Source organism: Pseudorca crassidens, chromosome 12 (assembly GCF_039906515.1).
Source record: "Pseudorca crassidens isolate mPseCra1 chromosome 12, mPseCra1.hap1, whole genome shotgun sequence".
Classification (NCBI taxonomy): domain Eukaryota; kingdom Metazoa; phylum Chordata; class Mammalia; order Artiodactyla; family Delphinidae; genus Pseudorca; species Pseudorca crassidens.
The window spans coordinates 77275548-77303538 of record NC_090307.1 but is presented as its reverse complement, the minus strand read 5'-3'; the positions used below and the strand labels follow the sequence as shown (position 1 = coordinate 77303538).

General features: G+C 49.4%; 1 protein-coding gene across 2 annotated transcripts; it reads right to left on the bottom strand.

The window, feature by feature from the left end:
- Window positions 1-20: 20 nt before the first annotated feature.
- On the bottom strand, window positions 21-27973 carry PLBD2 (phospholipase B domain containing 2). 2 transcript variants are annotated; one of them, XM_067700681.1, is made up of 12 exons: window positions 27610-27973; window positions 16887-16980; window positions 14611-14769; window positions 12705-12805; window positions 12272-12486; window positions 6549-6646; window positions 3704-3864; window positions 3013-3108; window positions 2681-2752; window positions 1862-2017; window positions 1081-1243; window positions 21-977 (listed from the first exon to the last, which is right to left on the bottom strand). In XM_067700681.1, exons 1-12 carry the CDS (start codon window positions 27897-27899, stop codon window positions 810-812), a joined length of 1773 nt encoding a protein of 590 aa, XP_067556782.1. In that variant the 5' UTR covers window positions 27900-27973; the 3' UTR covers window positions 21-809. The 2 variants fall into 2 exon arrangements, with proteins under 2 accessions (XP_067556782.1, XP_067556783.1); XM_067700682.1 differs by having other exon boundaries at window positions 1862-2014; window positions 27610-27972.
- Between the last annotated feature and the right edge of the window lie 18 nt (window positions 27974-27991).

Below are 27991 nucleotides of genomic sequence, written 5' to 3'. Positions count from 1 at the left end.
CCAAGAAGCACAGCACGGGGGCCATGGCCTCTCTTTTTAATGGCAGCACAGCCTGCAATTTGGTTCCTGTAGCAGGGGACCTGTGGGCAATGCCCTGAGGCCAGGGGCAGGCCTGGGTTTGAGGGGGCACGGGCCGAGGCTGGAGCAGGGGGCTGACACTCCTGCCTGCCCCCAGAGAGAGAAGGACACTCAGGCCCTTCCACCCACAAGTGGCCAGAAACTTTGGTTCTTGTTTGGTTTCAAGTTCCTGTCCTCAAGGGGGCTGTCCAGGAGGAGAAACAGGGGAGCTACTTCCCAGACAGAGCAGAGTGGGGCTGGGGTCGGGAGCTGGGAGGAGAGATGCCAACCAGAGGCAACGCCCGGGTCTCGGGGGCTGGAGCTCCAGAGCCGCCGTTAGAAACAGCACTGGGAAGCAGGCACTGGAACAGGCCTCTCCTGCCGGCCCCACTAGGGGCCCCGGAACCTGGTCCCAGGATCCGGCTCCCGCCCTCAGGAAGGGGCGGCATGAGGAGGGGGCCCAAGGCTGGAAAAGAGTGAAAAGCAGGGGGAGAGAGAGAGACGCAGAGAGGCAGAGGGAGACGGGGATGGCATCACCCACTTAGGGGGACAGAGTCAGTCCTGGGTCCCATCGGGTTCCGTTCCCCACCCAGGAGGCCACCCAGACGAGAGTGAACCTGGCCGACCCAGGTCCCCAACCTGGGCACAGTGGCAACGCTCACACGGGGGACCGGGGCGGGGGGCCAGGCAGGAGGGCAGGGTGGCAGCCAGTCGGGTGGCCCTGCTGGGGTCAGCAGAGTAGAGATGGAGCCTCAGTCCCACCAGACCTCGATGGGTGAGAACTTCCAGAGGTCGGGCTGGCCCATGTGCAGCAGGCTGCTGAAGGGCGAGCTGCTCCACTGGAACGGGGGCAGCTGGTCCCACGTGGGGCCGCTGACCGCCAGGAGACGCAAGGCCTTGGCCAGTGCCGTGCTGGTCACCTGGGGGTAGAGGGGAGGGCAGGTCGTTGAGTTGTCCCAACCTGGGAGTCTCTGCTGCTCCCTGCCCCAACTTGGACCCCATCCACAGCCCCAGGCCCGGCACCTTCACGTCGATGCCCCCATGCGAGCGCTGGTGCAGGGCCTGGAAGGGGTAGGAGCCATTGGCTGGGTTGAGGTCAGAGCGGGCCGAGACGGCATTCTCCCCGTTGGGCTTGGGGTTGCAAACTTTGCACAATGACAGGGGGTCATGCAGGAAGTCGTTGTACCTGGATGTGGAAAGAGAGGAAACCTCAGTCGTGCGGGGAGCGGGGGAGGCCAGACTGCTAGCGGCAGCCCCTAACCCAGCCGCCTGCTTTCAGTGTGCCCAGCTCCCTCCCGCCGCCTGGGCTTCAGCCACCACCTCCCCCTTCAGCTGGTCACTCCACAGGTATCACTCAGCCTCGGCTCTGCCATCCCTCCCTCCGGGAATCCCTCTGGGCCCCCATCCCAGGCCAGGCTAGAGGCCCCGTTTTGTCCCTTCATAGCATTTCCTGGAGCTCAGACGGTTCTCGTTACACGTCCACATCAGTGTGAGTACGGGAGGGATTTCTGCATCCCCCAAAGGACAGGGTGCTCCCCAAGGACAGTGGGGACACGTTCTGTGCCCGTTTCCCAGTCCCAAGCGCGGAGCCCGGCACAGGGCGGTCACTCCACGGCTGTCCGTCATCCTCACCCACGACATGAGGGCAGCAGCAGGGCTCAGCTGAGCGCTGCCCCGGTTCTGCCGTCTTGGCTGCTACACAGTTGCACCCCACCCCTGCCGCCCCCCCGGGCTTGTCGGGAACTTGAAATGAGTTACGACAAAGCCCCACCACGTGACTCTGAGCTCATGGTCCCCCATGTACCTCATAAGCCGGATCATGGAATTCAGGTCGTGTACCAGGGACTGGTTCCGCCGGAAGATCTGGGCCCGGGGGCTCCCGTCGTAGGAGAACCAGTCCCCAAAGTGGGCCACCAGGGCCGGAAGCCCACTGGCATTGAACACAGACTCAAAGGACCTGCTGGGAACGAGGATGGTCACTCACGACCTCCACTGACTTCACCTGGCCGTGACCGTGGCCAGGGAGGGGAAGGGGGCGGTCGTGCCACGACATTAACACCAACAACCACAACAGTCGGGATAGCAATAATCATGTCTTTTGTTTGTGCTGTGGGGTGGCTTGGTGGGGTGGCCAAGCTAGGGCTCTGGGGTCCAAGAGGCATGGGTTCAAATCCTGACTTCACTGTTGGCCACCTATGGAACCTTGGGCGAGTCAGGTACTTTCTCAAGGCCTCAGTTTCATCATCTGTGAAATGGGAATAGGAGCAGTGGCTACCACGCACGGTGGCTGTACGGATCAAAGGGGATGACCCAGGTAAAGCACAGTGAGGGTCAAGAGGTGCTGGCTGTGCAGCCCAGTTAAAGCAGCGCCAGCTGGAGAGCCACGGCAGGGGTCGGCACCTGAGCCAGGCCGCCCCCTACCACCCTGCGGTGGGTGGGTGCGGACTGGGAGGCTGAACGGATGCCGACCTCCCAACTGTACCCTAAAACCGCCAGGGCTTTCCTGGAGAAAAAGGGGGAAGGGTGGGTTTCTTTGTGGAGTTAAAGAATCTCCTGGGAAGCACCCCTCCCCAGCACGGAGAGCTGAGCAAAGGGTGGGGAATACCAAGAAGGGGGGACATACGGGATATTGTAGCTGGCCCAGTAGGTCTTCTGGTAGAGTTCCGAGGTCCTGTCAGCCACCACCACCATGCCCCTGCAACCGGGAAGGGACAGGAGGCAGGAGTGGTGGTGAGAAAGGGGGCTCCTGTGGGTGCTGCCCTGCTCAAGGACCCTCGCTGGCTCCCCATTGCCTGGAGCTAGATTATGTTCCCAATCTCTAGCAATCAGGGGCTGCCCTCTCCTCCAGTACTGCCTTCCTGAGGTTTCCCCTCCCACACACGATTCAGCTGCCTCCAGGCCTCTGCCTTGGCAGTTCCCTCTGCTGGAACGCCCTGCCCCTTTCCGGGTACTCACGGGATCTGCTCCAGGATGGTAAGCACCCTTCTCCCAGGGCTGGGCCCGCCGGGGACAAATGCCTTGTAGTCCACGATCATCCACTGGTTGTTGTACCTGCCATGCCCAAGGAAGGAGGGCTGAACAGACCCTGGGGTCACTGCCCCGGCCTCCCCCTGCCCCCAGGGCCACACACAGTCAGGAATCATGGGGCCGGGGTGGTCTGGGCACGTCCGGCCATCCGACTGTCACCCGGACACTTTAGCTTGACCAGGTGTCCTCAGGCTTTTCTCTCATCATGCTGCTCACCTGCTCCAGAGGAGTCTATGGCTCCCTAGTGCTTACTGGAACCAAGGTCAATTCTGCGCAATGTTCTAAGACCCTGCCCTATCCAGTTCCCGCGTCGCTGGCTGATGGGGCCCCCATCCACCCATGTCCATCTCCTCAGACGGCCCTCTCCACTGTCCCCAGAGCTCTCAAGTTCCAAGTGTCTTCCTGTCCTTCCTCTGGGAGCCTTTCCCTGGGTGGAGAAGCCTGCAAGAGGGGGGCAAATCCTTTCCTTCCCCGTGCCTGTTTCCCCACGTATAAAACAAGGAAAGGACTCAGCAGAGGGTGTGGGGTGTGTGGCCCTCGTGCCACATCAGGTCTCCCAGGGTCTGAGCATTAGCGGGGAGGTTGGGTGGGACGGCCACAGTTCCAGAAGCCCACTCACGTGCCACTATTGAACCTCTTGAAGATATCGGCCCAGGAGTCCCCATCCAAGGCCAGGCGATTGGCCACAACATTTCGCATCCACTCCAGCACACAGCCCTCGGGTTGCACGTACTTCCACAGGGCCGAGTTCCGGTTGCCGATGGTGGTCTCCAGGGTCACCTGTGGGAGAGCCGAGGGGGCGCTGCACGAAAGGGCCCCCTCACTCACAACCGGGGCATGGTGTCACCAAGTGGCAGCGCTGCATCAATCGTGGTTCAAATCTGTTGACTCGTTTTTTAAAACTTCATGTCCTGGCTTAGGTGCGTGTTCCTCACTAGTTCTTTGGATGAGCATTGAGGGGGTTCGTGATCAAGATCGTGCATCCACCTTTGCCCTGGGAAACAGCCCCTAAGAGAGCCCAGGGTGTTGCTCCTACGGGACCCACTCCCCCTACCAAGTGGGTCAACTCTTTCCCCAGAGAGATAGCATCCCATCTCTACCCCTTCCCTGCAGTTCCGCAGGGAAAGCTGGGAGGCTTGGGGTTGGTAGCCTGATGGACAATCTCCATCAACTCTTACAGCCCTCCGGGGGAAAACACAGCATTGCTATTAAGCCCCCTTCTTCTTGAAAGGTAAACTTGAGGCCTGGAGAAGCTAAAAGACTTGCCAAAAGGTCATGGCCGCTACGTGGATGGGCCAAGATTTGACCCTCAGACTTCCAACTCTTAAATCGGGGCTTGCTCCCCTACAGCAGGATATTAGCATGCTTCTTCCTTTTTTATACGAAGCTGGAAAACAACTAAGAGACAGCAGTAGCCATAAATATGTTTCAAAGAGGAATGTGCAAAGCAAGCCTCTCAATAGCGATGCCCAGGTAGGAAGAGCTTCTCTACTCCCTCCACACTTGTACCCTCCTCATCCCTCTAGTGTCCCACGTCATCGCCAGGATTCAGACCCGCATGGCCTCAGAAGCCCTGGAGGGCAGTTTCCTCTCTCTGCGCCAGGGGTTGTTCTCAACCTGGGGCAGTGCTCGGGGAGTCTGCAGACTTGGGTGGGGAAACATTACATCTTTATTTCCACTAATGTCAAACCGAAATGCAGCATCTCCTTCCACTGCTAATGAGGTGACACATGACAGTGTTATTAGCGGTAACTGAGATCGTCACCAACAGAAATCACAGATGTTTTCCCACCACAGGACAGGATTGCACACATCTCAAGATATCGTTTATGCTCCTCACTATTTGTAAATTATGGCAGGTAGCCCACCTGCGACCGGAGTTTCTTTCTGTTTTTGGCCACACCTTGTGGCATGAGGGATCTTAGTTCCCCGACCAGGGATCGAACCTGTGCCCCCTCCACTGGGAGCACGGAATCTTAACCACTGGACCACCAGGGAAGTTCCTGGAGTTTCTTATTTAACGTGCTAGTAAAGCAGCACATACAGGCAGACCCGAGAGAGATCGCGGGTTCTGTTCCGGACCACTGCAATGAAGCGAATACCACAAGAAAGCAAGTCACGTGGATTTTCTGATTTCCCAGTGCATATAAGAGTTATGATTCCACTATACTATAGTCTATTAAGTGTGCAATAGTATTATGTCTTAAAACCCAATGTACATACCTCAATTTAAAAATAGAAAAAAAAAATACAAAACAAAAAATCAATTACAATAGTCACATCAAAGATCACTGATCACAGATGACCATGATGAATATAATAATGAAAACCTTAAAATATTGTGAGAATTACCAGCATGTGACACAGAGACACAAAATGAGCAAATGTCGTTAGAAAAATGGTGCTGACAGACTTGCCCGATGCAGGGTTGTTACAAACCTTCAATTTGTAAAATCTGCAATATTTGCAAAGTTCAATAAAACGAGGTATACTTGTATATTACATTAAAAGTTTACTTATATAATATTTCGATAAATGCATGTCGATACACTTGGTTTCCTTTATAATCCCATATATGTTGGCTTGTGCATTTAAAAGCATTATTCTGAGAAGGGGTTCACGGCTCCCCAGACCGCCAAAGGAGTCTGTGGCGTAAAAATAGTTAAGAACCCAGATGGAAGGTAAATTTCCTTCCCGGACACTTTTTGTAACTGGATGAAACTATTTCAACTGTCCTTCCCCAGGCTTCACTCCTGCTTTCCCCACCCCAGACCGCAGCAAGGGGGTCCCCTCACCCACTGCCTGGCCCCTTTCATGCTTCTTCCCACATTTAAGGGAACTAAATCCCACGCTCCTCTCACAAAGTAATAGAAGAAAAAGAGCCCCTTCCTCTCCCCTCCCCAGAGTTGGCGTCTTCTGCGTCTAGGATTTTTTTTTTTAAGTGATGTTTTTTCTCCTCTGCAGTGTTACCCTGGCGACTACAGGGCTTGCTGTGTCTAGAGGGGTGCCAGGAACAGATTTCTAAATGAGTTTGGAGCCCAGCCAGGAAAACCGATAAAAACAACACATTGTAAACAACATTTATTCAGAAAACCCAGCCAGGTTTAGAGGGGGTTTTGTGGAAAGCAAAAGGGAAGGCAGAAAGAGCAGAGTCATGGTAGGGAGAGAGATGGCTCGTCCTAAATACATAAACACAAAATGAGGTCACTGGGGCCACGGATATTTCAAAAGGGCCCAAACCAGGGATTTCTGAGGAGCTGCAGGACAATACAGAGTCCCAGGCCAGCTGCAGGGTCTGGAGGCCCGGCCGTGACCTGGGGAGCGACATTTTACAAGCGCTTCCTGGCCTCGGCCCTGGGGTGGTGGTGATGCGGGAATGGGGGAGTCTGCGTCCCCCTGCTGTGCCTAAGCTTCTGGGTGCAAAGCTGCCCGGGGGAGAAAAGTGACACCAGAGGATGACTCACCAGCCCGCTGCCCAGGATGTAGAAGTCATCACAGGAGAAAATGGTACCAGGGTAGGATGAGAAGATCACCCTGTTGCCGGGAGCCCGGGTAGATTGCTCTGCAGGCGGGAGAGTGAGCCCGGGGGCGGGGGGGGCCTGGTCAGACAAGCACATACGGAGAACCCCACTCCCCCTCCCAGCAAGACTTGGGAGTCTCCAGGTGGAACAGCAGGCTTCAGAGAAAGCCCCTACTCCATTCTTTCTGAGAATCAGCAAACCAGGCCATTTGTGTAAAAGCTAGTAGCAATATATATACATACATACATATATATATAATTGTCTTGATTACTGTACCTTTTTTTGGCTTTTTTTTTTTTAATTGCAAAAACCTATTGTGAAAAAGCTAATTCACAGAGCAAATACCCAGGAAGTCTGAGAGCACAGACTTTGTTTTTTTGGGGGGTGGGGGGAGGGTTTATCCCCTGCTTTACTGAGGTATAACTGACAAACAAAAATTGTCTGTGTTTAAGGTGCACACTGTGATGTTTGGATAGGCGTAGATGCTGTGAAAGGATGGCCACAGTCAAGCTAATTTACACAGCCATCACTTCACATCGTTACCTCTGCTGTGTGTGTGGTGAAAACACTGAAGTTCCACTCTCTTGGCAAGTTTCAAGTATACAATACAGTGTTGTTAACTACAGTCACCATGCTGTGCTTTAGACGCCAGAATCCACTTGTCTTCTGACTGGGAGATGGTACTCTCTGACCAGCATCTCCCCATTTCCCCCTCCCCCCAGCCGCCTGCAACCACCATTCTACTCTCTGCTTATAACAGTTCACTTTTTTTTTTTTTTTTTTTTTTTTTTGGCCGTACCACGCAGCTCGCGGGATCTTAATTCTCCAACCAGGAACTGAACCCGGGCCCGCAGCAGTGAAAGCACAGAGTCCTAACCACCAGACCGCCGGGGAATTGCCTCGAGTTCAACTTTTTTAGATTCTACATGAAAGTGAGATCAGACAGTATTTGTCTTTCTCTGACTTATTTCACTTAGCATAATGGCCTCCAGGTTCACCCATGTTGTCGCAAATGGCAGGATTTCCTGCTTTTTTCAGTTGAATAATACTCCATTGTGTGTGTGTGTGTGTGTGTGTGTGTGTGTGTGTGTACGTGTACATTTTCTTTATCCATTTGTCTGGCTATGGACATTTACGTTGTTTCCATATCTCAGCTATGGTGAATACTGCAATGAACATAGGAGTGCAGACACTTCCTCAAGATTTTATTTCCTGGAAGTGAGATGGATGGATCAGATGAGAGCACAGGCTTTGCGGGGAGGAGACCTGGGCAGAATCCCGGTTCAGGCCCTTATCAACTGTTTGATTTATGTCAAGTTACTTAGCCTTTCTGAGCCTCAGTTTCCTTATCTGCAAACTGGGAATAATAATCCTTCATCCCACACAGGGCAGTTGTAAAGATTTAATTTATAAGATCGTGGAGGTAGTTTCTAGCACAACAGTGGGTACCCACTAGGCCTACAATCAAGGTTACTGCGTAACCAGACCAGCACTTGTCAAGGGATGGACTTTCGGTACAAAGTGTTCTGGGGTGGGGATGAGGGCCACTAGGGATGAGGGGGTGGACCAAAGGAGCTATTTCTATATAACTGATGAATAGATAAAAGTAAAAAGGGCAAAGTCATCAATGAACAGCTAAAACTGGAAGGGAAAACAACCAACACCAATGGTGGTTTTTCAGGGGCTGGTGGCAGGGTGGGTTACAAGTGATTTTTATTCCTTCCTTGTGCTCTATTTTCTAACTTCCTACAGTGAACATGTATGACTTGATTAATTTGTTCTAATTATTGAAAATTAGTCTAGAATACAAAAAGAAATAACACAAATATCCATCAATAGATGGATGGATAAACAAACTGTAGTATCGCCACGCGGCGAAATATTAGGCAGTCGGAAAAAGGAATGAAGTGCTAACACCTGCTACGACATGGAGAGGCCTTGAAATTATGATGCTGAGTCAAAGAAGCTAGTCGTAAGAAAACCACCATTGTATGTTTCCATTTTTATGGGATGTCCAGAACAGGCAAATCTACAGAGATAGAAAGTAGTGGTTGCCAGGGGCTGGGAAGAGGGGGAAAAGGGAGTGATTACTCAGTGGGTACAGGGTTTCCTCTCTTGGTGATGAAAACGTTTTGGAACTAGACTGAGTGGCAGTTGCACAACACTGTGAATGTACTAAATGCCACTGAATTGTTCACTTTAAAACAGTTAATTTTGTTATGTGAATTTCACCTCAATTAAATAAATAAATAAAACTAGAAAAAAAACCTTTTTTTTTTTTTTTTTTGGCTGCACTGTGAGGTACGCAGGATCTTAGTTCCCTGACCAGGGATCAAACCTGTGCCCCCTGCAGTGGAAGTGCAGAGTCCTAACCACTGGACCGCCAGGGAATTCCCTTAGAAAATTTTTAAAAATTAGTGCAGGTTTATATGAAGTTCTAGAACAGGCAAATCTAACCTCATGGGAAAGAAATCAGAAGAGCGGTTGCCTGGGGAGAGGGGTGGAGGCTAACTGCAAAGGTCACAGGGAACTTTCTAGGGTGATGGAAATGTTCTATATCTTTATGGAATGGTGTTTACATGACTGCATGTTTGTCCAAACCCATCAAATTATATGCTCTAAATGTGTATTTAAGCTATCCATCAATAAAGTGAATTAAAAAAAAAACCAGAACAAACTTAGTCCGGGACATCATTTATCACCCAGTAGAATGGCAAAAAAATGTGAAGTGAACGATAATACCCAGTGCTAGCAAGGCTGTGGGGAAAGACAACATATCCACAGAATGGCGGTGGAAGTGTAAATTGGCCCAACCATTTTTTGAGGCAATTTGGCTGTTATCTATCTAGAAACTAAAATTTTAATTATACTCATCTTTTAACCCAGCGTTTCCACCAGGAAACACATCTGGGGGCCCACTTGCTTGCTGTAGTACTGTTTGAAACAGCAAAGACCTGGGAATTCCCTGGCAGTCCAGTGGTTGGGACTCCTTGCTCTCACTGGACAAGCCTCACGGTGTGGCCAAATAAAGAAATTAATATTTTTTAAGAAGAAAGAAGGGAGGGAGGGAGGGAGGGAGGAAGGAAGGGAGGAAGAGCAAAGACCTGGAAATGGCCCACATCCTCAACTGGGGACTAATTAAAATTTAACGTCCAGGGCTTCCCTGGTGGCGCAGTGGTTGGGAGTCCGCCTGCCGATGCAGGGGACACGGGTTTGTGCCCCGGTCCGGGAAGATCCCACATGCCGTGGAGCGGCTGGGCCTGTGAGCCATGGCCGCTGAGCCTGTGCGTCCAGAGCCTGTGCTCCGCAACGGGAGAGGCCACAACAGTGAGAGGCCCGCGTACCGCAAAAAAAAAAAAAAAACAATTTAACGTCCAGCTGTTAAAAGGTGGACCGAACATGACAATATCAAAAGCTCTCCAAGGCTGGCCGTGGAGCAAGAGGAGCAAGTGGCAAACAACCCATATAGGATGATCTCATTTATGTTTTTTTTTTAAAAACCCAGAAAGCAAACTTTTTAGGGCTGTACAACTATTCTGTAAATACTGTAATGGCGGATACATGTCATTGAGCGTTCATCAAAAATCCATAAAGCTCTACAAAGAGTGAACTCAAATGTAAACCATGGACTTCAGTTGACAATAATGTATCAATATTGGTTCATCAATTGCAACAAATGAACCACACTAATGCAAGAGGCTAGTAACAGGGGAAAGTGGGAAGGGGGATATATGGGAACACTCTGTACTGTCTACTCAATTTATGTCAATGTAAAATTTTTCTAAGAAATAAAGTCTATTAATTTTTAAAAGGTCCATATATACACACATATAAATGCATCCCCCCAAATCTAGATAGATCCAAACCAAAATGGCATCAGTGCTTTCCTCTTAGGAGAGATCTGGAATTTGGGACGAAGGGATCAAGGGAGATGTATTTCTTCATCTCCGTTGCTGGAATCTGTGCCAGTGAGGATGTATTTACATATAAATAGTATAATAAAAATATTGATAAGTTAAAACAAATGGAAAAGTGAGGTACGTTTTTTAAAAGTCTGAAAAAACAACCAAGTGTTTGCAGAAATGACCTCTTGTGGGATGTGGGGTGTTCCAGTGACTTTCATTGTGTGTATGTGTGTTTTGCCACATTTTCCAATTTTCTATAACATACATGTATGACTTATGTAGGTTTTTCAGATATTAAGATGATAGTGGATACACAGCAATGGGAACGACAGATCTGCAGCTACAGAGGACAACGTGGATGAAACTCACAGACGTTACACTGAGTGAAAGAAGCCAGGTGCAAACAAGCTCATGCTGCATGATTCCATTCGCAAAACATTCCAAATCCATCGAACCTAATCCAGGCTGTGAGAAGTCACTACGGGCTGGGGACAGTGCCTGGAAAGGGACAGGAAGGAAGCTTCTGGGGGCTGGGAATGTTGTTTCTCTGTCTGGATGCTACACACACAGGTGTGTGTTCAACGTGCAAAAATTCCAGCTGTACACTTATGATGCCCACACTTTTCTGTACAAATGTCAATGTAGAAGTTTAAATTTAAATTAATGGGCATTAGGTTGTTTCCGAACCACTAATGCAGCTGACAGCCATGTACACAATCCCCTTGCAGAAATAGAAATGTTTCTCCAGGGACAGATCTGAGCCAGAGGGCTGCTGGATCACAGGCGAGACAGATTTTAAATTTTGTTAGACGCCAGCTGGGCTCCACTTCAAAGTGGCCGTGCCAGATCCCACTCCCGTTAGCAGTGAATGAGGGTATACATTTCCCCACCCTCTCGCCACCTCCTGGCAACATTAATTTTTTTAAGTTGGGCCAAGAAGGAGGCACTGCAAACATCTGGCAGTGGCTACCTCTAGACTTAACACTGGGGCCAGGAATGACGGGCACACTGTCTGGCACTTGGGCCTTAGTGGCAAGGTTTTCACATTTGACAGGAAGAACGTATTCATCCATTCCTGTGTAGCTGTTTGCAAAAATGGCTGTAACTCTCCCCATGCTTGTATCCACGTCATCTGCAATGTGACTGCAGTTCTTTACATCACATGGTCGGGTCTATTTCCCCACTTCTTGAATCTGCACAGGTCACTTGACTTGCTTTGAGCAACAGAATGCTGTGCCAGTTTCAATCAGCCCTCGAGAGGCCTTCCACACTTGCCTGCCCAGATGTCACATGAACAAGCCTGAGCTAGCCTGTGGGAGGATGGAAGACCATGTGGCCCAGCTGTCACATCCTCCCAGATGACAGCCAACCCCCAGACGTGCAGACGAGGCCATCCTAGGGCAGCCAGCTCACCCCAGCTGACTACAGAAGCATCAGTGAGGCCAGCCACAATCAGCAGGCTTGTCCCAGAATAACAAAACCACCCAGCAGACCAATGGACATGTGAGCAAAAATAAATGGCTATGTTTTAAACCTTTGTTGTTTTAAGTTTGGGGTGATTTGTTACACAGCAGTAGCTTACTGATACGTCTTGTGAGATAAAAATTAAAAGGAAATAGACATGTTAAAAATAACATGAACTCTTAGACTGGCCTTATGGTGACCCCAGTGTATACGGGGCTGAGGCCCACACCTCCCAGTACTAAGCCCACTGTGTACCCACATACATGCTCACACACAGACCCACCCACATCTACCCACCTTGGGGCCCTTCTCTGAACTGGAACCAGTACTTTTTCATGATGCGCAGCATGTACTGGTAGGAGTGCCAGGTGTTGTGGGCGACCAGGAGGTCACTCTGGCCAGGCAGCAGCTTGATGAGGGCAGAGCAGGAGCCAGAGCCCGTAGCATGCTTGGTCTTGGTCTTATTCAGGGCCAGCTCTAAGTCTTCGAGGTCCCCAGAGATCTGCAACAGGCTGAGGAGGGTCAGAGTGCCGGAGGGTTACCATGCCTGCTGGGAGCACCATTACATACCCATTTCACAGAAGAGAAAGCTGAGGCACTGGGAGGTTGGGCGACCGGTCCAAGGCCATGTAGCCAGGAAGTGGCAGGACTGGTATTGGAACCCAGGTCTGTCTGACTATAGGTGTGCGGCACTTCCCCCTGCCCTGTCCACTCTGGGGGTGGCACTTACAGGAACCCCAAGGGTTTGACGGTGAACTTCCCAGTTGGAAAGGTCACACTGCCTTCATAGCTGTCCTCTAGGCCTTTCAGCTGCAGGAGGGTCAGCCGCACCTAGGGGGAGGGGGAGGGGGCAGGGGGCAGGGGGCAGAGGGAGGGTGAGGCCTCTCCCCCAGGCTCATGCCTTCTGCAATGGGAGGGGCTTCAGCAAGGGAGGCTCAGGTGCACCCTCTAGGCTCCAGCCAACCCTGACCCCCCCCATAACCACCACCCACCCCTCCATGCCAAGCACCCTCCTGCCATCATTTAACTATACGTCTCCATCCTGTGGCAACCCCAAATCACCACACTTAAGAACCCAACTCAAATCCACCTCCTCCAGGAAGCCTCCCAGCCTGCCCAGGCCCACTGCTGGCTGCTCCCTGTTCTGAGTTTTACTGGCTGTGCTGCTGGCTCAGCAAACTTGTGTCATGTGGTTGACTTCTCCCCACTGTCACTGTCATTGTTCTGTAACCATGGAGTATATCACTGTGTCCCCCACCGGGCCTTGGCCTGTGCTGGGCATACACCAGGCACTTAGCAAGCATCCGTAAGATGGATAGACAAAAGGACAGATGGATGGATGGATGGATGGTGGCTACTGAGTTAAACGAGAGAAGGACAGAGAGAAAGGCAATCATCTAGATGGACAGGAGGGTGAAGAAAAGGATAGATGTTCAGGCAGGTGCTGAAGTAGATGGATGGGACCAGATGGATTCACTCCTTCATCTGTAAATACTCAACAAACCTTCACTTATAAAGCGCCTACCATGTGCCAGCCCCTGTGCTAGGTACTGGGGATACCACAGTGGACAAGGCAGATGTGGTCCTTGCCTTGTCCTCATGGGGCCCAAGTCCAGTTGAAGACAGAATCTGAATGCCTCACAAGAGGGCTACAAAGAAGTGCAGGGAGGGGACGTGGAGGTGAGGAATGGTGGGGGTGAGCCGGGCAGAGGGGGAGAAGGAAAAGTGTTCCAGGCAGAAGGAACAGCACACTTTAAAGCCCTGAGTGAAGAGGTAACATCTTGTTCAAGGAACTGGGAGGAGGCCAGGGAGGCTGGAGCACAGATTGAGAAGGCCAGTAGATGAGGCTGGGGAGGGAGAGGGTGCAGGGGGGTGTTGAGGCCACATTAAGGAGTGTGGGCATCACCCTGGGGAACTGGGCAGCCTCTGGCGAGATGTACGAGCAGCAGAGACAGAGCAGAGGGGATGGACCAACAGATGGACAGACTGAGAGGTGCCTAGGCTCTGGCCAGAAGGAAGAGGTGGAATGAAACAGGGAACTTGGTCCGTCAGGAAGATGGCTAGGCAGGTAGATGGGAGGGTAGATGGACAGACATGTAGATGATGAACAGAGAGAGAGACAGGCAACCAAATGGGGTACATCAACAAGGCGGGTGGATAGAATATCTGACAACTAGGCTAAGATGGGCAGCTCGGTGACAGATGAATAAATGGGAAGAAGAGAGTGAAAGATGGATAGACTTGTGGGTGGGTGGATGAATGTGCTGAAAAACTAGATGGATGGATGGATGGATGAATAGATGGATGGATGAATGGGTAGATGGATGGAGGGGTAGGTGGGTGGATGGACAGACGGATGTATGGGAGGGAGAAAGGGAAGGATGGACATGGAGGGAGGGAGGGAGGGAAGACTGGATGGATCTGTGGATGGATGAGTAGATGGATGGGAGGATGGGTAGGTAGATGGGTGGATGGATGCGGGAGGGAGGGAGGGAGGGAGGGAGGAAGGGCTGGCTAAGAGGGGCAGGGGACAGATAGGTTGGCCAGCTGGAACAGTAGCAGCTGCAGTGGTAGCAGGTCCCCAGAGCAGACCCAGCCTGCTGCCCCAGCCCTCTGAGCACGGGGGCCATGCCCACCTGGTGCCAGTAAGCAGAGCCATTGTTCAACTCCATCTCCTTCTGCATCCACTCCAGGTTGGCCTCCAGGAATTTCTTGAGCCTCTCGCAGTAACTGACTTCATACTCGAAGGGGCCGCAGTAATTCACCACCGTGTTCATCCAGTGCATATAGATGAGCTGTAGGGTGGGCGAGGACAGGGGCGGGGCAGCAGGGCTGCGCTCTTCCCTGAGGACCCCACTGGCCCCCACTCGGGCTCAGAGTCCTCACTCCTATCCAGGTCTCCAAAGAGCTGAGGAGCTCTGGTGATGACACCTCCGCACCTCTGCTCACGCTGGCTTCTCTCACCCAGCCAGCTCTCACCCCCACCAGGGCCCAATGCCTCTGGATGCCTCCCTCCTCTGAAAGCCGTCAGCACTCACAGTCTGTCCTAGATTATGCCTCCTCTGTTACTGGGGACCGCCACCCCCATCTATACATGTATTCAGTCACTCAACTACCTTTTTTTTTTTTTGAGCACCTACTATGTCCTGTCCTGAGCACTGAGGACACAGCAGTGAACCTGGCAAGAGAATCCTGTGGCAGTTCCACCAGCCCTCAAGAGGCCTTCCCCACCTCCCCACCCCGATGTCACATGAACAAGCTGGGCCAGCCTGCTGGGGGGTGAAAGATCATATGAGCCCATAGTCCCCGTCACCCCAACAGACGGAGAGCCTCCCTCGGGGGCTGGTGTGCAAGCTCAGAGGGGTAACGTGGGCAAAGCCCCTGGCACGTGTGTCTGGGCTTCCTCACGTGAGAACCACGTCGGGCCTTGCCTCAGTGTTCCTGGCTCAGGCTACGGGGCCCTTGAGGGATGGAATCTTGTCTCAAATACCACCAAGCACCCAAAACACGCGGTCTGACCCAGTGTCTGACACCTCCCCAGACATTGAGGTCCCAGGAGGGCATCTCAAACTGCAACTGGATGTCAGAATGAGGAGAGGGAGTTTATTAAACGCTGTCACACTGTACACCATCTCCTGTGACGTGCTCTGTCCCTCTCACCACCATGCATCTCACACCCATCCACTCTGCTCGTTCATTTTCACTGCTCTATGATCCTGCACTGTGTGACACTACTGCAATCCGGTTACCCGTGCACCCACCGGTGGCGTTTGAGTGTGTTTGCCTCGAGGCTGCTTTGAACCCCTTGGGTCACCTCTAGGATACACACCTAAGGAGTGGGGCCCCTGGGTCCTAAGGCATGTGTGTATTCAACTCTACAAGTTAACACCAAATTACATTCCAACCTGGGTGTCACACCTTCACGCACAGTGTGGGAGCATGGCCAGCCCACCACGGCCTCACCCACTCCTGATGCGGTCTGCCTTCTGAAATCTGTGATTATCACTTTTAAAAAGCCCAAAAGCAGGTAATGCAAAATAATATGTTGTTTAAGGCTTCATCACATGTAGTAAAACTAGTTTAACCAAAGGAAGGGAGTGGAAATAACTCAAATGTCCACCCACTGATGAAAGGATAAAGAAAATAGTCTATCCCTACAATGCAATATTATTCGGCCATAAAAGAAAATAACGTACTAACATACACCAGAACATGGAGGAACCGTGGAAACAAGTTAAAGAAGCCAGCCACAAAAGACCACATATTGGATGATTCCCTTCATAGGAACTGTTCAGAACAAGCAAATCCGTAGAGACAGAAAGTAGATGAGCGGTTGCCGGGGGCCGGGTGGAGTGGGGAAAAAGGGAGGTGACTGCTAACAGGTATGGGGTTTCTCTCTGGGGAGATGAGAATGTTCTGGAATTAGATAGTGGTAGTGGTTGTGCAACCTTATGAATATACTAAAAGCCACTGAACTGTACATTATAAAATGGTGAATTTTATGGCATGTGAATTCTATCTCAATATAAATGAATGAATGAATGAAAGGGAATGACAGCCACCACATGTAGTGTGGTGGGTGTCTCTGGGGTAGGAGAGGCAGGGAAATGGGGTTGAAAGGGGGCTTCAATGGTTTTAGTAACATTCCAGGGTTTAGTTTGGGTGGGTGTTCATTTTATTACTAAGCTTCGTAACTTGGAATGTGTTGTGTAGTTTTTATATGCATCAAATAGTACCCAGTGTAAATTTTTAACAAATACATGTGAGCCTTTTCTCCCCAACTAGATGGAAGGCTGGGGGTGGGAGAGCCCCCTCTACACATATTTCAGAACCCTCCAAAGCTCCCTGGGGAACACACTTGGTGGGCGGGGGAAACCCCGGGGTCCCTGTCTGGCCCGCGTCTGGCCCTTACCTCCTCGGACACAGCGGCCTCCACCACGCCCGCTGCGTAGGCCTGCAGGCTATCGTTGTAGTGGCCGTTCGTGTGCAGCTCCAGAAAGGCCCACCTGCAGGGGTAGGAGAGGGGACACTTGGTCAGCGAGGGGGCAAGCGTGAAACGGGCCCTCAGCTCGGCATGCACCTGTCTGCAGTTTTAAACCATAGAAAACAACGCAGTGACGAACTGTCATTCACATGAATGTCTGTCGGTCTGTCTCTGTGCACGTGTCAGGCTAAATCCCTAAAAGAGGAACTGCTAGGTCAAAGGACACATGCATTTTTAATTTGAATAGATACTGACAAACAGCCTCCCCCAGGGCTGTACTAACCTTCATTCTCCGCCCCTCCCCCAGGATAATACCAGCTAATATCTACTGAGGGTTTCTTCTGAGCCAGGCACTGTTTTAGTCACTTCCATATCTATTAACTCATGTACTAGTCCTCATGACAATCCCACAGTCCTGCAAGGCAGGCACCGTTACTGTCTCCATCGTACAGAAGGGGAGGTAGTTCAAGCAGAGTTACGCACCTGCAGTGGTAGATGGCATCGCAGCCTCTTCCCCCCACGTCCATGCCTTTTGCTGGGTGGCTTTACATCCCTCCCACCACTGGCCAAATGTCCTTCCCTGTCCCCTTGATTTGGGCTCAGTCATGTCATATGACTTGCTCTGGCCGATGGAATGCGGTAGAAGTGACTTGTCTCAGTTATGAGATTAGTCTTCAAAGGGCCTCCCGTGTTCCCACTTGTGTCCCTCCTATGGCCACGAGAGAAACATACCCGGCCAGCTCGCTGGTCCCAAGAATATGAGAGACACATGTTGCTGACCAGGTCTGCAGAACTACAGCATGAAGCAGAGCTGCCCCAACTGCTCCAAGGATCCATGAGCATAAACGGCTGTCATTCCAAGCCACTGAGTTTGGGGGCAGTTTGTTATGCAGCACTGTTGCCCAGTACTAGCTGATATACCAGAGGTCACAGAGCTAAGAAAGGGCAAAGCTAGGATTCAACTCCAGGCAGGCTGGCTCCCAGGAAGCAGATTCTGATCAGGAGGTATGGGGTAAAGCCAGCTCCCAGGTGATGCCTGGGGTATATACTGCATTTCTACAACATACGAACTCCTGTCTGTGCACTTCCCTGCTTAAGATCAATCTTTTTCATCCTTACTAAGGTGACAGTTGAAAAATTCAATCACGTAATTATAATCCTTTAATGAGTTAAGTTACATATATTTTCCTATTTCTTATTGGTCATTTACAGTTCTTTGGTTCATGTCCTTTACTCATTTTTCTCTACCGTGGCTTTTTTCATCTTATTATTATTATTATTTTTTGGCTGCACCGTGGCTTGTGGGATCTCAGTTCCCCAACCAGGGATTGAACCTTGGCCACGGCTGTGAAAGCGCCAAATCCTAACCACTAGACCACCAGGGAGTTCCCATCGCCGTTTCTTATTGGTTGGTGAAATTCTCTATATACATGTTAGCCCTTGGCTTGTCACTAATATTGAAAATACCTGTATTTTAATTGATTTCTGCTTTTGTTTTTGCCATATGATAGTTTTCAGTTTCGTCCTGTCAGTCTTTCCTTTATGGTTCTGGATTTCATCCTTGCTCCAAGTACACAAAGAATATTCACCCAGGTGACTCTGTAACTAAGGAAAACACTTGGAAGGCAATTTCTATTAAGAAAATGAGGGCAACAGAAGACACTAATGAGACCTTTAAGAGGCTACACAACACGGAGAGCCAGGCTCAGCCAGGACTGTCTCACAGGAATTTGGCTATAAAGTCACCAAAGAGCTCCAGGACAGGCACAGCTCTGCCCTAGAGAAGACACAGGAGAGGAAATGACTATCAAAATACTCACACCCAATAGTTTCGGCAATCAAGCTTCTTTGAGCACCTACTGGGTGCCAGACACCGAGGGTATACAAGAATGAATATATGTAACTGCTATGACGAGAAAAGGAATAAAGTACCCTGAGGAGTACGCTCCTGCTGCTACTGAGTGAAATCTAGGAAAGCTTCACAGAAGAGGTGACAGCTGCTCCAGGTTTTGAAGTTTAAGTAGGAGCTTGCAGGGAGAAGGGGGGTTGGGGGGGAGGAGAGGGAAAGTAAAAGAAGGAAGCCTGAGGTCTGAGAGTTCCAAAGCAAAGAACTTGAGCTACAAGATAAAATGGAGCTGTGGGGACTGATAATGAGGCCCTGCTACGGTGGATAACAATAGCCCCCAGTGCTAAGCACATCACATGTCTACTTCTCTCTCTAAATTCTCCCAAAGACCCTATGACATGAGTTTGATTCTCCCAATTTACAGTTGTGGGACCCGAGGCTCAGAGAGGTGAAGTCACTTGCCCAACAGAGCTGAGACTAACATCACAGAGCACGATGTGCTCTGAGCCTCTGCCTTAACTGAGTTTTGTGGGGGATTGTTTTGTCCTTGAAGGTGAAGGAGTTAGTTCTTATCAAACAAATCTAAGAGCCATGAACTTCCGGCTAATGACTCACATATAATCACAGATATGGACAGAAAAACACAAGAGACTAGAATAAAGGTCTTATATTTCAAGGAGAGTGGAGGACAAAGAGTCTGGGATTGTGGGTCCCTCAGGCATCGTTTGAATCCCCAGGTCTCTCTCTTATCAACTGTGTACCTTTGGGCAAATTGCTTAAGCTCTCTGGGCCTCAGTTTCCTCACCTGTAAAATGGGCAAAGCGATTCCCACTTCAGAGGGTTTCCATGGCAGGTGCCAGAAGAGAACTCACGTTTTATACTCAGTAAATGTGTCTCATCATGAACCTGAGAGGGGAGGTTTGGAGCAATCCAGTAGACTTGGTGATGGGAAGAAATTTAAAACAGGGTACAGAATGTAGTTCCCCTTGTGATAAAAAAAAAAAAAAAAGCGGGGGAATCAAGGGAGAACATACACAACTTACATAAAACCAAAAAGGCTGTTCAGATGCCAAGTCCTGGTTATAACTGAGAGGCCAGTGGCCTTCCAGACAGCGACTGCTTAAAAGCTCTCCTTCTGCAGGGAGCAGGCGCAGTCAAGGCCACAGTGCTGAGGCCCTGAAGACAGGCAGCAGCTAGGAACTCACCCTGGGACCGGGGCTCACACAGCCCTCACGGATGTGTGTGAGCATCCCTGTTCACAGCAGCATTTTTTTTTAACATCTTTATTGGGGTATAATTGCTTTACAATGGTGTGTTAGTTTCTGCTTTATAACAAAGTGAATCAGTTATACATATAAATATGTCCCCATATCTCTTCCCTCTTGCATCTCCCGTCCTCCCACCCTCCCTATCCCACCCCTCTAGGTGGTCACAAACCCCCGAGCTGATCTCCCTGTGCTATGCGGCTGCTTCCCACCAGCTATCTATGTTACATTTGGTAGTGTATATATGTCCATGCCACTCTCTCACATTGTCCCAGCTTACCCTTCCCCCTCCCCATTATCCTCAAGTCCATTCTCTAGTAAGTCTGCATCTTTATTCCCATCTTGCCCCTAGGTTCTTCATGACCATTTTTTTTTAATATTCCATATATATGTGTTAGCATACTATATTTGTTTTTCTCTTTCTGACTTACTTCACTCTGTATGACAGCCTCTAGGTCCATCCACCTCACTACAAATAACTCAGTTTCGTTCCTTTTTATGGCTGAGTAATATTCCATTGTATATATGTGCCACATCTTCTTTAGCCATTCATCTGTTGATGGACACTTCGGTTGCTTCCATGTCCTGGCTATTGTAAATAGAGCTCACAGCAGCCATTTTTGACTAGAGCTGAGGAAAACAGGACCCTCCCAAAACATCCAATGTTAGGGGCCTGATACAATAATCTATCCATATATGCGGTGGGCTTCTAGAACCATGTGGCAGACCGCCGTGTGCTGATGAGATGTCAGACACAAAGTTTTTTTAAAAAAAATAAGATTAGAGAAGGACAAACGGTAGACTCAGGATAACCCCATGTACAAAAACATTACACGCACACACATACCAGTACGTGTACACATGTATGTATGTATGTACGTTTAGGCCTGTTTATGCATAGAAAATTCTAGAAGAAAGAACTAACAGTGGTTATATATAAAAAGAAAGAGTGGGGAGCGCAGTTTACCTCCCACATTCCACCTCACCTTTCTAAACTTTCTTACCATGGAAAGTTAAGCACTTGTGTAATAATTACAAAGATTTAAAAGAGAGCAGTGTGACTCTTTCAAGCTGGACAGAAAGGAAAAGGATGAGTGGAGAGTGACAATTCCCCCCCGACCACCCCCACCCCCAGCCAGGCCACAGTACGGTAAATATGGAATTAGTCACTGCCCTTGTTGGAGAGAGTGCCTTCTGCATTCCTCTCTGAACCGCCTTATTCCAAAGGGCGATTGGGGTGATTCGGTTTGGATGGAGTTTGTGCACTTTGCTCGAGTTCTCAGAAAACCTGGCTATGTAGGTGTCTGCCTATCTTTCCAGAATACCTTGGAAAGAGAGAGATTCCCATTCATGAGGGAATTTCAGTGCTAGAGCCCCTCTGGCTGATCTCTGAAGATCCCTCTGTTGCCTCGGGCCCTAAGCCCTAATCAAATGATGTTCTTCCAGGCCCCTGCAAGGCTGGCGCCATCCTCATCCCAGTGGGGTGAGGCAGCTGCCGACAGCCACCTGTAGGAAGTGTCCGGGCAGAGATCTGAACCTAGATCTCTCTCATGTTAAACCTGAAACCCTGCCTCATACCACATCTCCACGCTCTCCCAGCCTCAGCTTCCCCATCTGTAAAACGGGAAGGCTTGGACATCAGCAAATGGCTTCTGGAATCCCTCACTGCTGTGCTGGCTGACAACTTTGGGAGACTCTACCCCAGTCCCTGGCCAAAACAAAACAAAAAACCAAACCACTGGAAAGAATGTGTTTCTAAAGCAAAATGTCCCCATTAGACGGTTCTTGATTCAGAGATCATGTCCTTCCTGCTTGTTTGGTTCTAAAATAGCTCATCTTTTATTAGATGAAATGGGCAGAGATCAATAAATATTGTTCTGGTTTGTTTTTAATGCACTTGCTTGGCAAAAATTAAAAGTCGGCTGCACTGAATCTATTTCCCCCAATTTTTTTTTTTTTTCTGGAAGGTGTATGGGCCACACTGTGGTTTTATGTCAGGGACAGCTAATACCTCTGAGATGACTCCAGGATCTAATGAAGAGGCCATGTTTGGAAAAAGCCAGACCATTCTTGTGAGATGAGCAAGGGGTCACAAATCTCCCCTCACCATCATTGTCCCTTCAGTGTATAGTGTGGCCTGGACACCCGCTACTATGCGGGATGTACCACCTCATCTGTGGCTATCACTCCTTTTCCATTCTTGATGGTGTAAGTTTATCTTTTGTGACTTTTCAAAGAAACAGTTGGATAACTAATAAGAACCTGCTGTATAGCACAGGGAACTCTACTCAATACTCTGTAATGGGCTACGTGGGAGAAGAATCTAAAAAAAAAAAGTGTAGATATATGTATAACTGATTCACTTTGCTGTACACCTGAAACTAATACAAAATTGTAAATCAGCTATACTCCAATAAAAATTTTTTTAAAGAATTAAAGAGAGAAGAGAAGAGCTAACACCCATCCTTCTCAAACTCTTCCAAAAATTTGCAGAGGAAGGAACATTCCCAAACTCATTCTATGAGGCCACCATCACCCTGATTCCAAAACCAGACAAAGGTACTAGAAAAAAAAGAAAATTACAGACAGATAACACTGATGAATATAGATGCAAAAATCCCCAACAAAATACTAGCAAACAGAATCCAACAACACATTAAAAGGATCATACACCATGATCAAGTGGGATTTATGCCAGGAATGCAAGGATTCTTCAATATATGCAAATCAATCAATATGATACATGGTATTAACAAATTGAAGAATAAAAACCATACGATTATCTCAATAGGTACAGAAAAAGCTTTTGACAAAATTCAACACCCATTTATGATAAACACTCTCCAGAAAGTGGGCATAGAGGGAACCTACCTCAACATAATAAAGGCCATATGCGACAAACCCACAGCAAACATCATTCTCAATGGTGAAAAACTGAAAGCATTTCCTCTAAGATCAGGAACAAGACAAGGATGTCCACTCTCACCACTATTATTCAACATAATTTTGGAAGTCCTAGCCATGGCAATCAGAGAAGAAAAAGAAATAAAAGGAATACAAATTGGAAAAGAAGAAGTAAAACTGTCACTGTTTGCAGATGACATGATACTATACATAGAGAATGCTAAAGATACACCAGAAAACTACTAGAGCTAATCAATGAATCTGGTAAAGTTGCAGGATACAAAATTAATGCACAGAAATCTCTTGCATTCCTATACACTAATGATGAAAAATCTGCAACAGAAATTATGGAAACACTCCCATTTACCATTGCAACAAAAAGAATAAAATACCTAGGAATAAACCTACCTAGGGAGACAAAAGACCTGTTTGCAGAAAACTATAAGACACTGATGAAAGAAATTAAAGATGATACCAACAGATGGAGAGATATACCATGTTCTCGGATTATAAGAATGAATATTGTGAAAATGACTATACTACCCAAAGCAATCTACAGATTCAATTCAATCCCTATCAAATTACCAATGGCATTTTTTACAGAACTAGAACAAAAAATCCTAAAATTTGTATGGAGACACAAAAGACCTCAAATAGCCAAAGCAGTCTTGAGGGAAAAAAGCAGAGCTGGAGGAATCAGACTCCCTGACTTCAGACTATACTACAAAGCTACAGTCATCAAAACAATATGGTACTGGCACAAAAACAGAAATATAGATCAGTGGAACAAGATAGAAAGCCCAGAGATAAACCCACAGACCTATGGTCAACTAGTCTATGACAAAGGAGGCAAAGATATACAATGGAGAAAAGACAGTCTCTTTAATAAGTGGTGCTGGGAAAACTGGACAGCTACATGTAAAAGAATGAAATTAGAACACTCCCTAACACCATACACAAAAATAAACTCAAAATGGACTAGAGAACTAAATGTAAGACCAGACACTATAAAACTCTTAGAGGAAAACATAGGAAGAACACTCTTTGACATAAATCACAGCAAGATCTTTTTTTGATCCACCTCCTAGAGTAATGGAAATAGAAACAAAAATAAACAAACGGTACCCAATGAAACTTCAAAGCTTTTGCACAGCAAAGGAAACCATAAACAAGACAAAAAAGACAACCCTCAGAATGGGAGAAAATATTTGCAAACCAATCAACGGACAAAGGATTAATCTCCAAAATATAAAAACAGCTCATGCAGCTCAGTATTAAAAAAACAAACAACCCAATCCAAAAATGGGCAGAAGACCTAAACAGACATTTCTCCAAAGAAGACATACAGATGGCCAAGAAGCACATGAAAAGCTGCTCAACATCACTAATTATTAGAGAAATGTAAATCAAAACTACAATGAGGTATCACCTCGCACCAGTTAGAATGGGCATCATGGAAAATCTACAAACAACAAATGCTGGAGAGGGTGTGGAGAAAAGGGAACCCTCTTGCACTGTTGGTGGGAATGTAAATTGATATAGCTACTATGGAGAACAGTATGGAGGTTCCTTAAAAAATTAAAAATAGAACTACCATATGACCCAGCAATCCCACTACTGGGCATATACCCAGAGAAAACCATAATTCAAAAAGACACATGCACCCCAATGTTCACTGCAGCACTATTTACAACAGCCAGGTCATGGAAGCAACCTAAATGCCCATCGACAGATGACTGGATAAAGAAGATGTGGTACATATATACAATGTAATATTACTCAGCCATAAAAAGAAATGAAATTGGGTCATTTGTAGAGACGTGGATGGATCTAGAGACTGTCATACAGAGTGAAGTGAGTCAGAAAGAGAAAAACAAATATCGTATATTAACGCATATATGTGGAACCTAGAAAAATGGTACAGATGAACCGGTTTGCAGGGCAGAAATTGAGACACAGATGTAGAGAAGAAACGTATGGACACCAAGGGGGGAAAGCAGTGGGGGGGTGGGGGGGGTGGGGGGATGAACTGGGAGATTGGGATTGACATGTATACACTGATGTGTATAAAATGGATGACTAATAAGAACCTGCTGTATAAAAAATAAATTAAATAAAATACAAAAAAAATAGATAAAGAAATGGTTGGGTGGTATTTATCCATTTTACTGGGCTGGGCTTCTGCCTGTTGGGTGGTAGATTTGGGTTGTTTCCCAGTTTCCTAATAGGTTAGTTCCCTCTTATTGGTATTCACTTCCTCTCCCAACTCGAAGGCTATTTAGGTCAATCAGCTTGTTGGGGGGCATCACGTCAGAAAAGGAGGAAAAGGTAAGGTTGGAGGGTTCGGCCTCCCCAGGACCAAGACCAGAGAGAGGCTGGAGCAGGTGCTGCCTCTGGGTGCATCTCTGATCCCCTAGCATTAAATCCTAAATGTTTCAGGCTCCATGGGGAGTGTCAGTCCAGAGTCAGATACAGCACAAGTAAGAGGAAAGATCATGGGGGAAGGAGACGTGCAAGTTATCCTGACAATCCCAGGATCTGGTGAAATCTGGGAGCCAGAAAGGAGGAAGGATCCCAATTCTAGGTGAACAGAAGAGTCAAACCATGATTTCCACCCTCCAAAAAATAAGACAGTCACCTGCAAATCAGCGATTTTGTTGCTCGGGCGCCAGGACACCCCAGATGTCTTTCTTACATCTCACTCCTGAGTTCTCAAGAGGGTGTCTTTGAGGGCCTCCGTATCCCTGCTTATAAAATGGGGGCTTCCCATACAGTTTTCCCTACATCATAGTCCCAAATGCTGTCAAACCCACAGGGAAAGGGGCAGACTGGACAGAAAAGATGCTGGAACAGTGAAGTGAGAGCAAGAAGTGTGGAAGAGACCAGGGCTCACTTCTCAGTTTTCCCACCTGCAAAATGGGGGCAGAAGACACGCGCTCCTTTCTCTTTCATTCACTCCTTCCTTTAGTAAATAAACAGAGGTGCTTTCTGTGATCCCCCGAATTTCACTTCGAGCTCCACCATCAGGAAGGAAACAGGCTCAGAGAGATGAAGTGATTTGCCCAAGGTCACACAGCGCCAGAGCTGAGCCTGGAAGAACTTTCCATCCAGCACAAGCAGGGGAGCCCTCTCCCCACTTCTCTGTTTTCCATAATTGACAGCAACACAGCCTAGCGGGGAAGTGCTGGGGCCAAAGCCCCTCCCCATGCTGAGCCTTATCTCTGTGCCTCCTCCCTAGTATCCAGAGACTGTCATCTCTCTTAGCTCTGCTAAGCGGGGGCCCAAAACATATGAGTCAGCAGAGACTGGGTCACCAGATTCCAGAGTCACGTCGCCACAGAGTTCTGATTCCCTCCACAGACGCCAGCCCACTCTGTGGTTTCCTCTCCCTGGGAGCCTTCCCAGATTAGCCGCACCCAGCTCCTGTGTCTGCAGCAAATCCTCTCCCCACAATCTCTGGTCTGTCTATCTAATATACTCCCAAGTGCCACAAAGCACCAGAACGGGGGTGTCCACAGTGTCCTATGTCACCCCAACACCTGCAGAAATGAATGCAAGCCAGCCAAATGGATGGCGGCAGCAGTGGGAGAAGCCCTGCCTGCTGGAGGGGGTAACGTATTCTAAGCACTGGGATGACCCCAGGATGGGATAGTGCAGGTGGGGGAGGGGGTGGGGGGGACACAGGGTTCCCCAAGATTCCCCAACACAGCGTGGATCCAGGGTCTGGGTCTTGCTGACAAGGCTTTGAGGCAGATGTTCCCCACTCCCAGGATTTTCCCTCCTGGCACTGTCTCCCTGACTGAATGGGGACCCCCTCAGCTCTGTGTCCCCATAGCCAAGAGCACCAGGTGAGTGAATGAATGAATGGGCACCAGCCCTGGTACAAGGCCTGAGAGGGGCACCATCCAACTTCCCAGTCAGAGCACATCATCAAAATCCAAGTCACAGATGGGGAAATGAGAGCCCAGACAGGCAGAGCAGTTAGGTAAGAGCCATACAACAGAATGACAGCCTGGGTCCCGGTGATAAGAATAGAGACGGTGACGGCCAAAGATGGAGTGCTTGACTCCATACTAAGTATCTGGCCAAGCGACTTTCCCCTGGACCAGGAGAGAGGAGGGAAGCAAGGAGCAGAGGCCAAGCAATGATACAGTCTGGGTCTTTGTGAATTTAGGGACCCTCTGTTTTCAGACTGGCCTGGAATCCAAGCTCAGTCCTGCTGCTCTGGCTCTGGAAAGAAGGCAGGGGGGCTGGCACCCATGGGGTTAAGCTAAAACCAAGGAAGTGAGAATCTCTCCTGGAGAGCCATTACCACCCCTCTGGTCATGGGGGTGAGATGAGGGTTGAGGGGGAGAGTGCCAGCCTACGTGGGGATAAGAGTTACTGTATCACTAGGGAAACAGAGGTACTGTCATCCCTGGCTGAAGGCAGAGGACTGGTCCCCATGAGCTGAGGGATGCTGCATCAGCCCCACCCAACTACGGTGCAGCAGCCTCAGAGGTGGGACACTGAGCCCCAGGGAGACAAGGATGGGACTCTGTCACCGGCAAGAGGCTGGTCCTAGGGGCAGGCGAGGTCCGGCGCCCACGCAACTCCCTCCCCCGGCTGGTCCGCGCGAGATCGGGCCAACCCTTACCCGGTCTCGCGGATGGCGTTGGTAAGGTTGGCCCAGGCCACGGCGTCAGGGTGGCGGCCATCTACCAGGCGCAGCTGGCCCGTCTCAGGGTCCAGGAGCACCGAACGGCAGCGGGAGGCGGGTGGGACCGGCCTCCCCGGTCCCCGGTGACCCCTCGGGGTCGGGATCGCGCCTGTCAGGCCGCTCAGGAACAGCCCGACCAGCAGGGCCAGCACCAGGGCCAGCGCCAGTGCCCGCGTCAGCGCCCGGGCCAGGCGGCCGCCCGGGCATCCATACATCGGGTCCACCATGACGGTGCGGAGCGGGGCGCCGCAGCCCGGCTCACGTGACTCCACTCCGAGGCGGAGGACCGGCCCAGGGCTGGCTGGAAAAGGAGGTTGGC

Excerpts from the sequence above, each read along its gene's own strand:
- PLBD2 (XM_067700681.1), bottom strand. The coding sequence starts at position 27,899 with ATGGTGGACCCGATGTATGGATGCCCGGGCGGCCGCCTGGCCCGGGCG. Across the intron at positions 3,865-6,548 it reads ACATCCTGGGCAGCGGGCTG|GTGACCCTGGAGACCACCAT; the intron begins GTGAGTCATCCT and ends GCTCTCCCACAG. Across the intron at positions 2,753-3,012 it reads ACCATCCTGGAGCAGATCCC|GGGCATGGTGGTGGTGGCTG; the intron begins GTGAGTACCCGG and ends TCCCGGTTGCAG.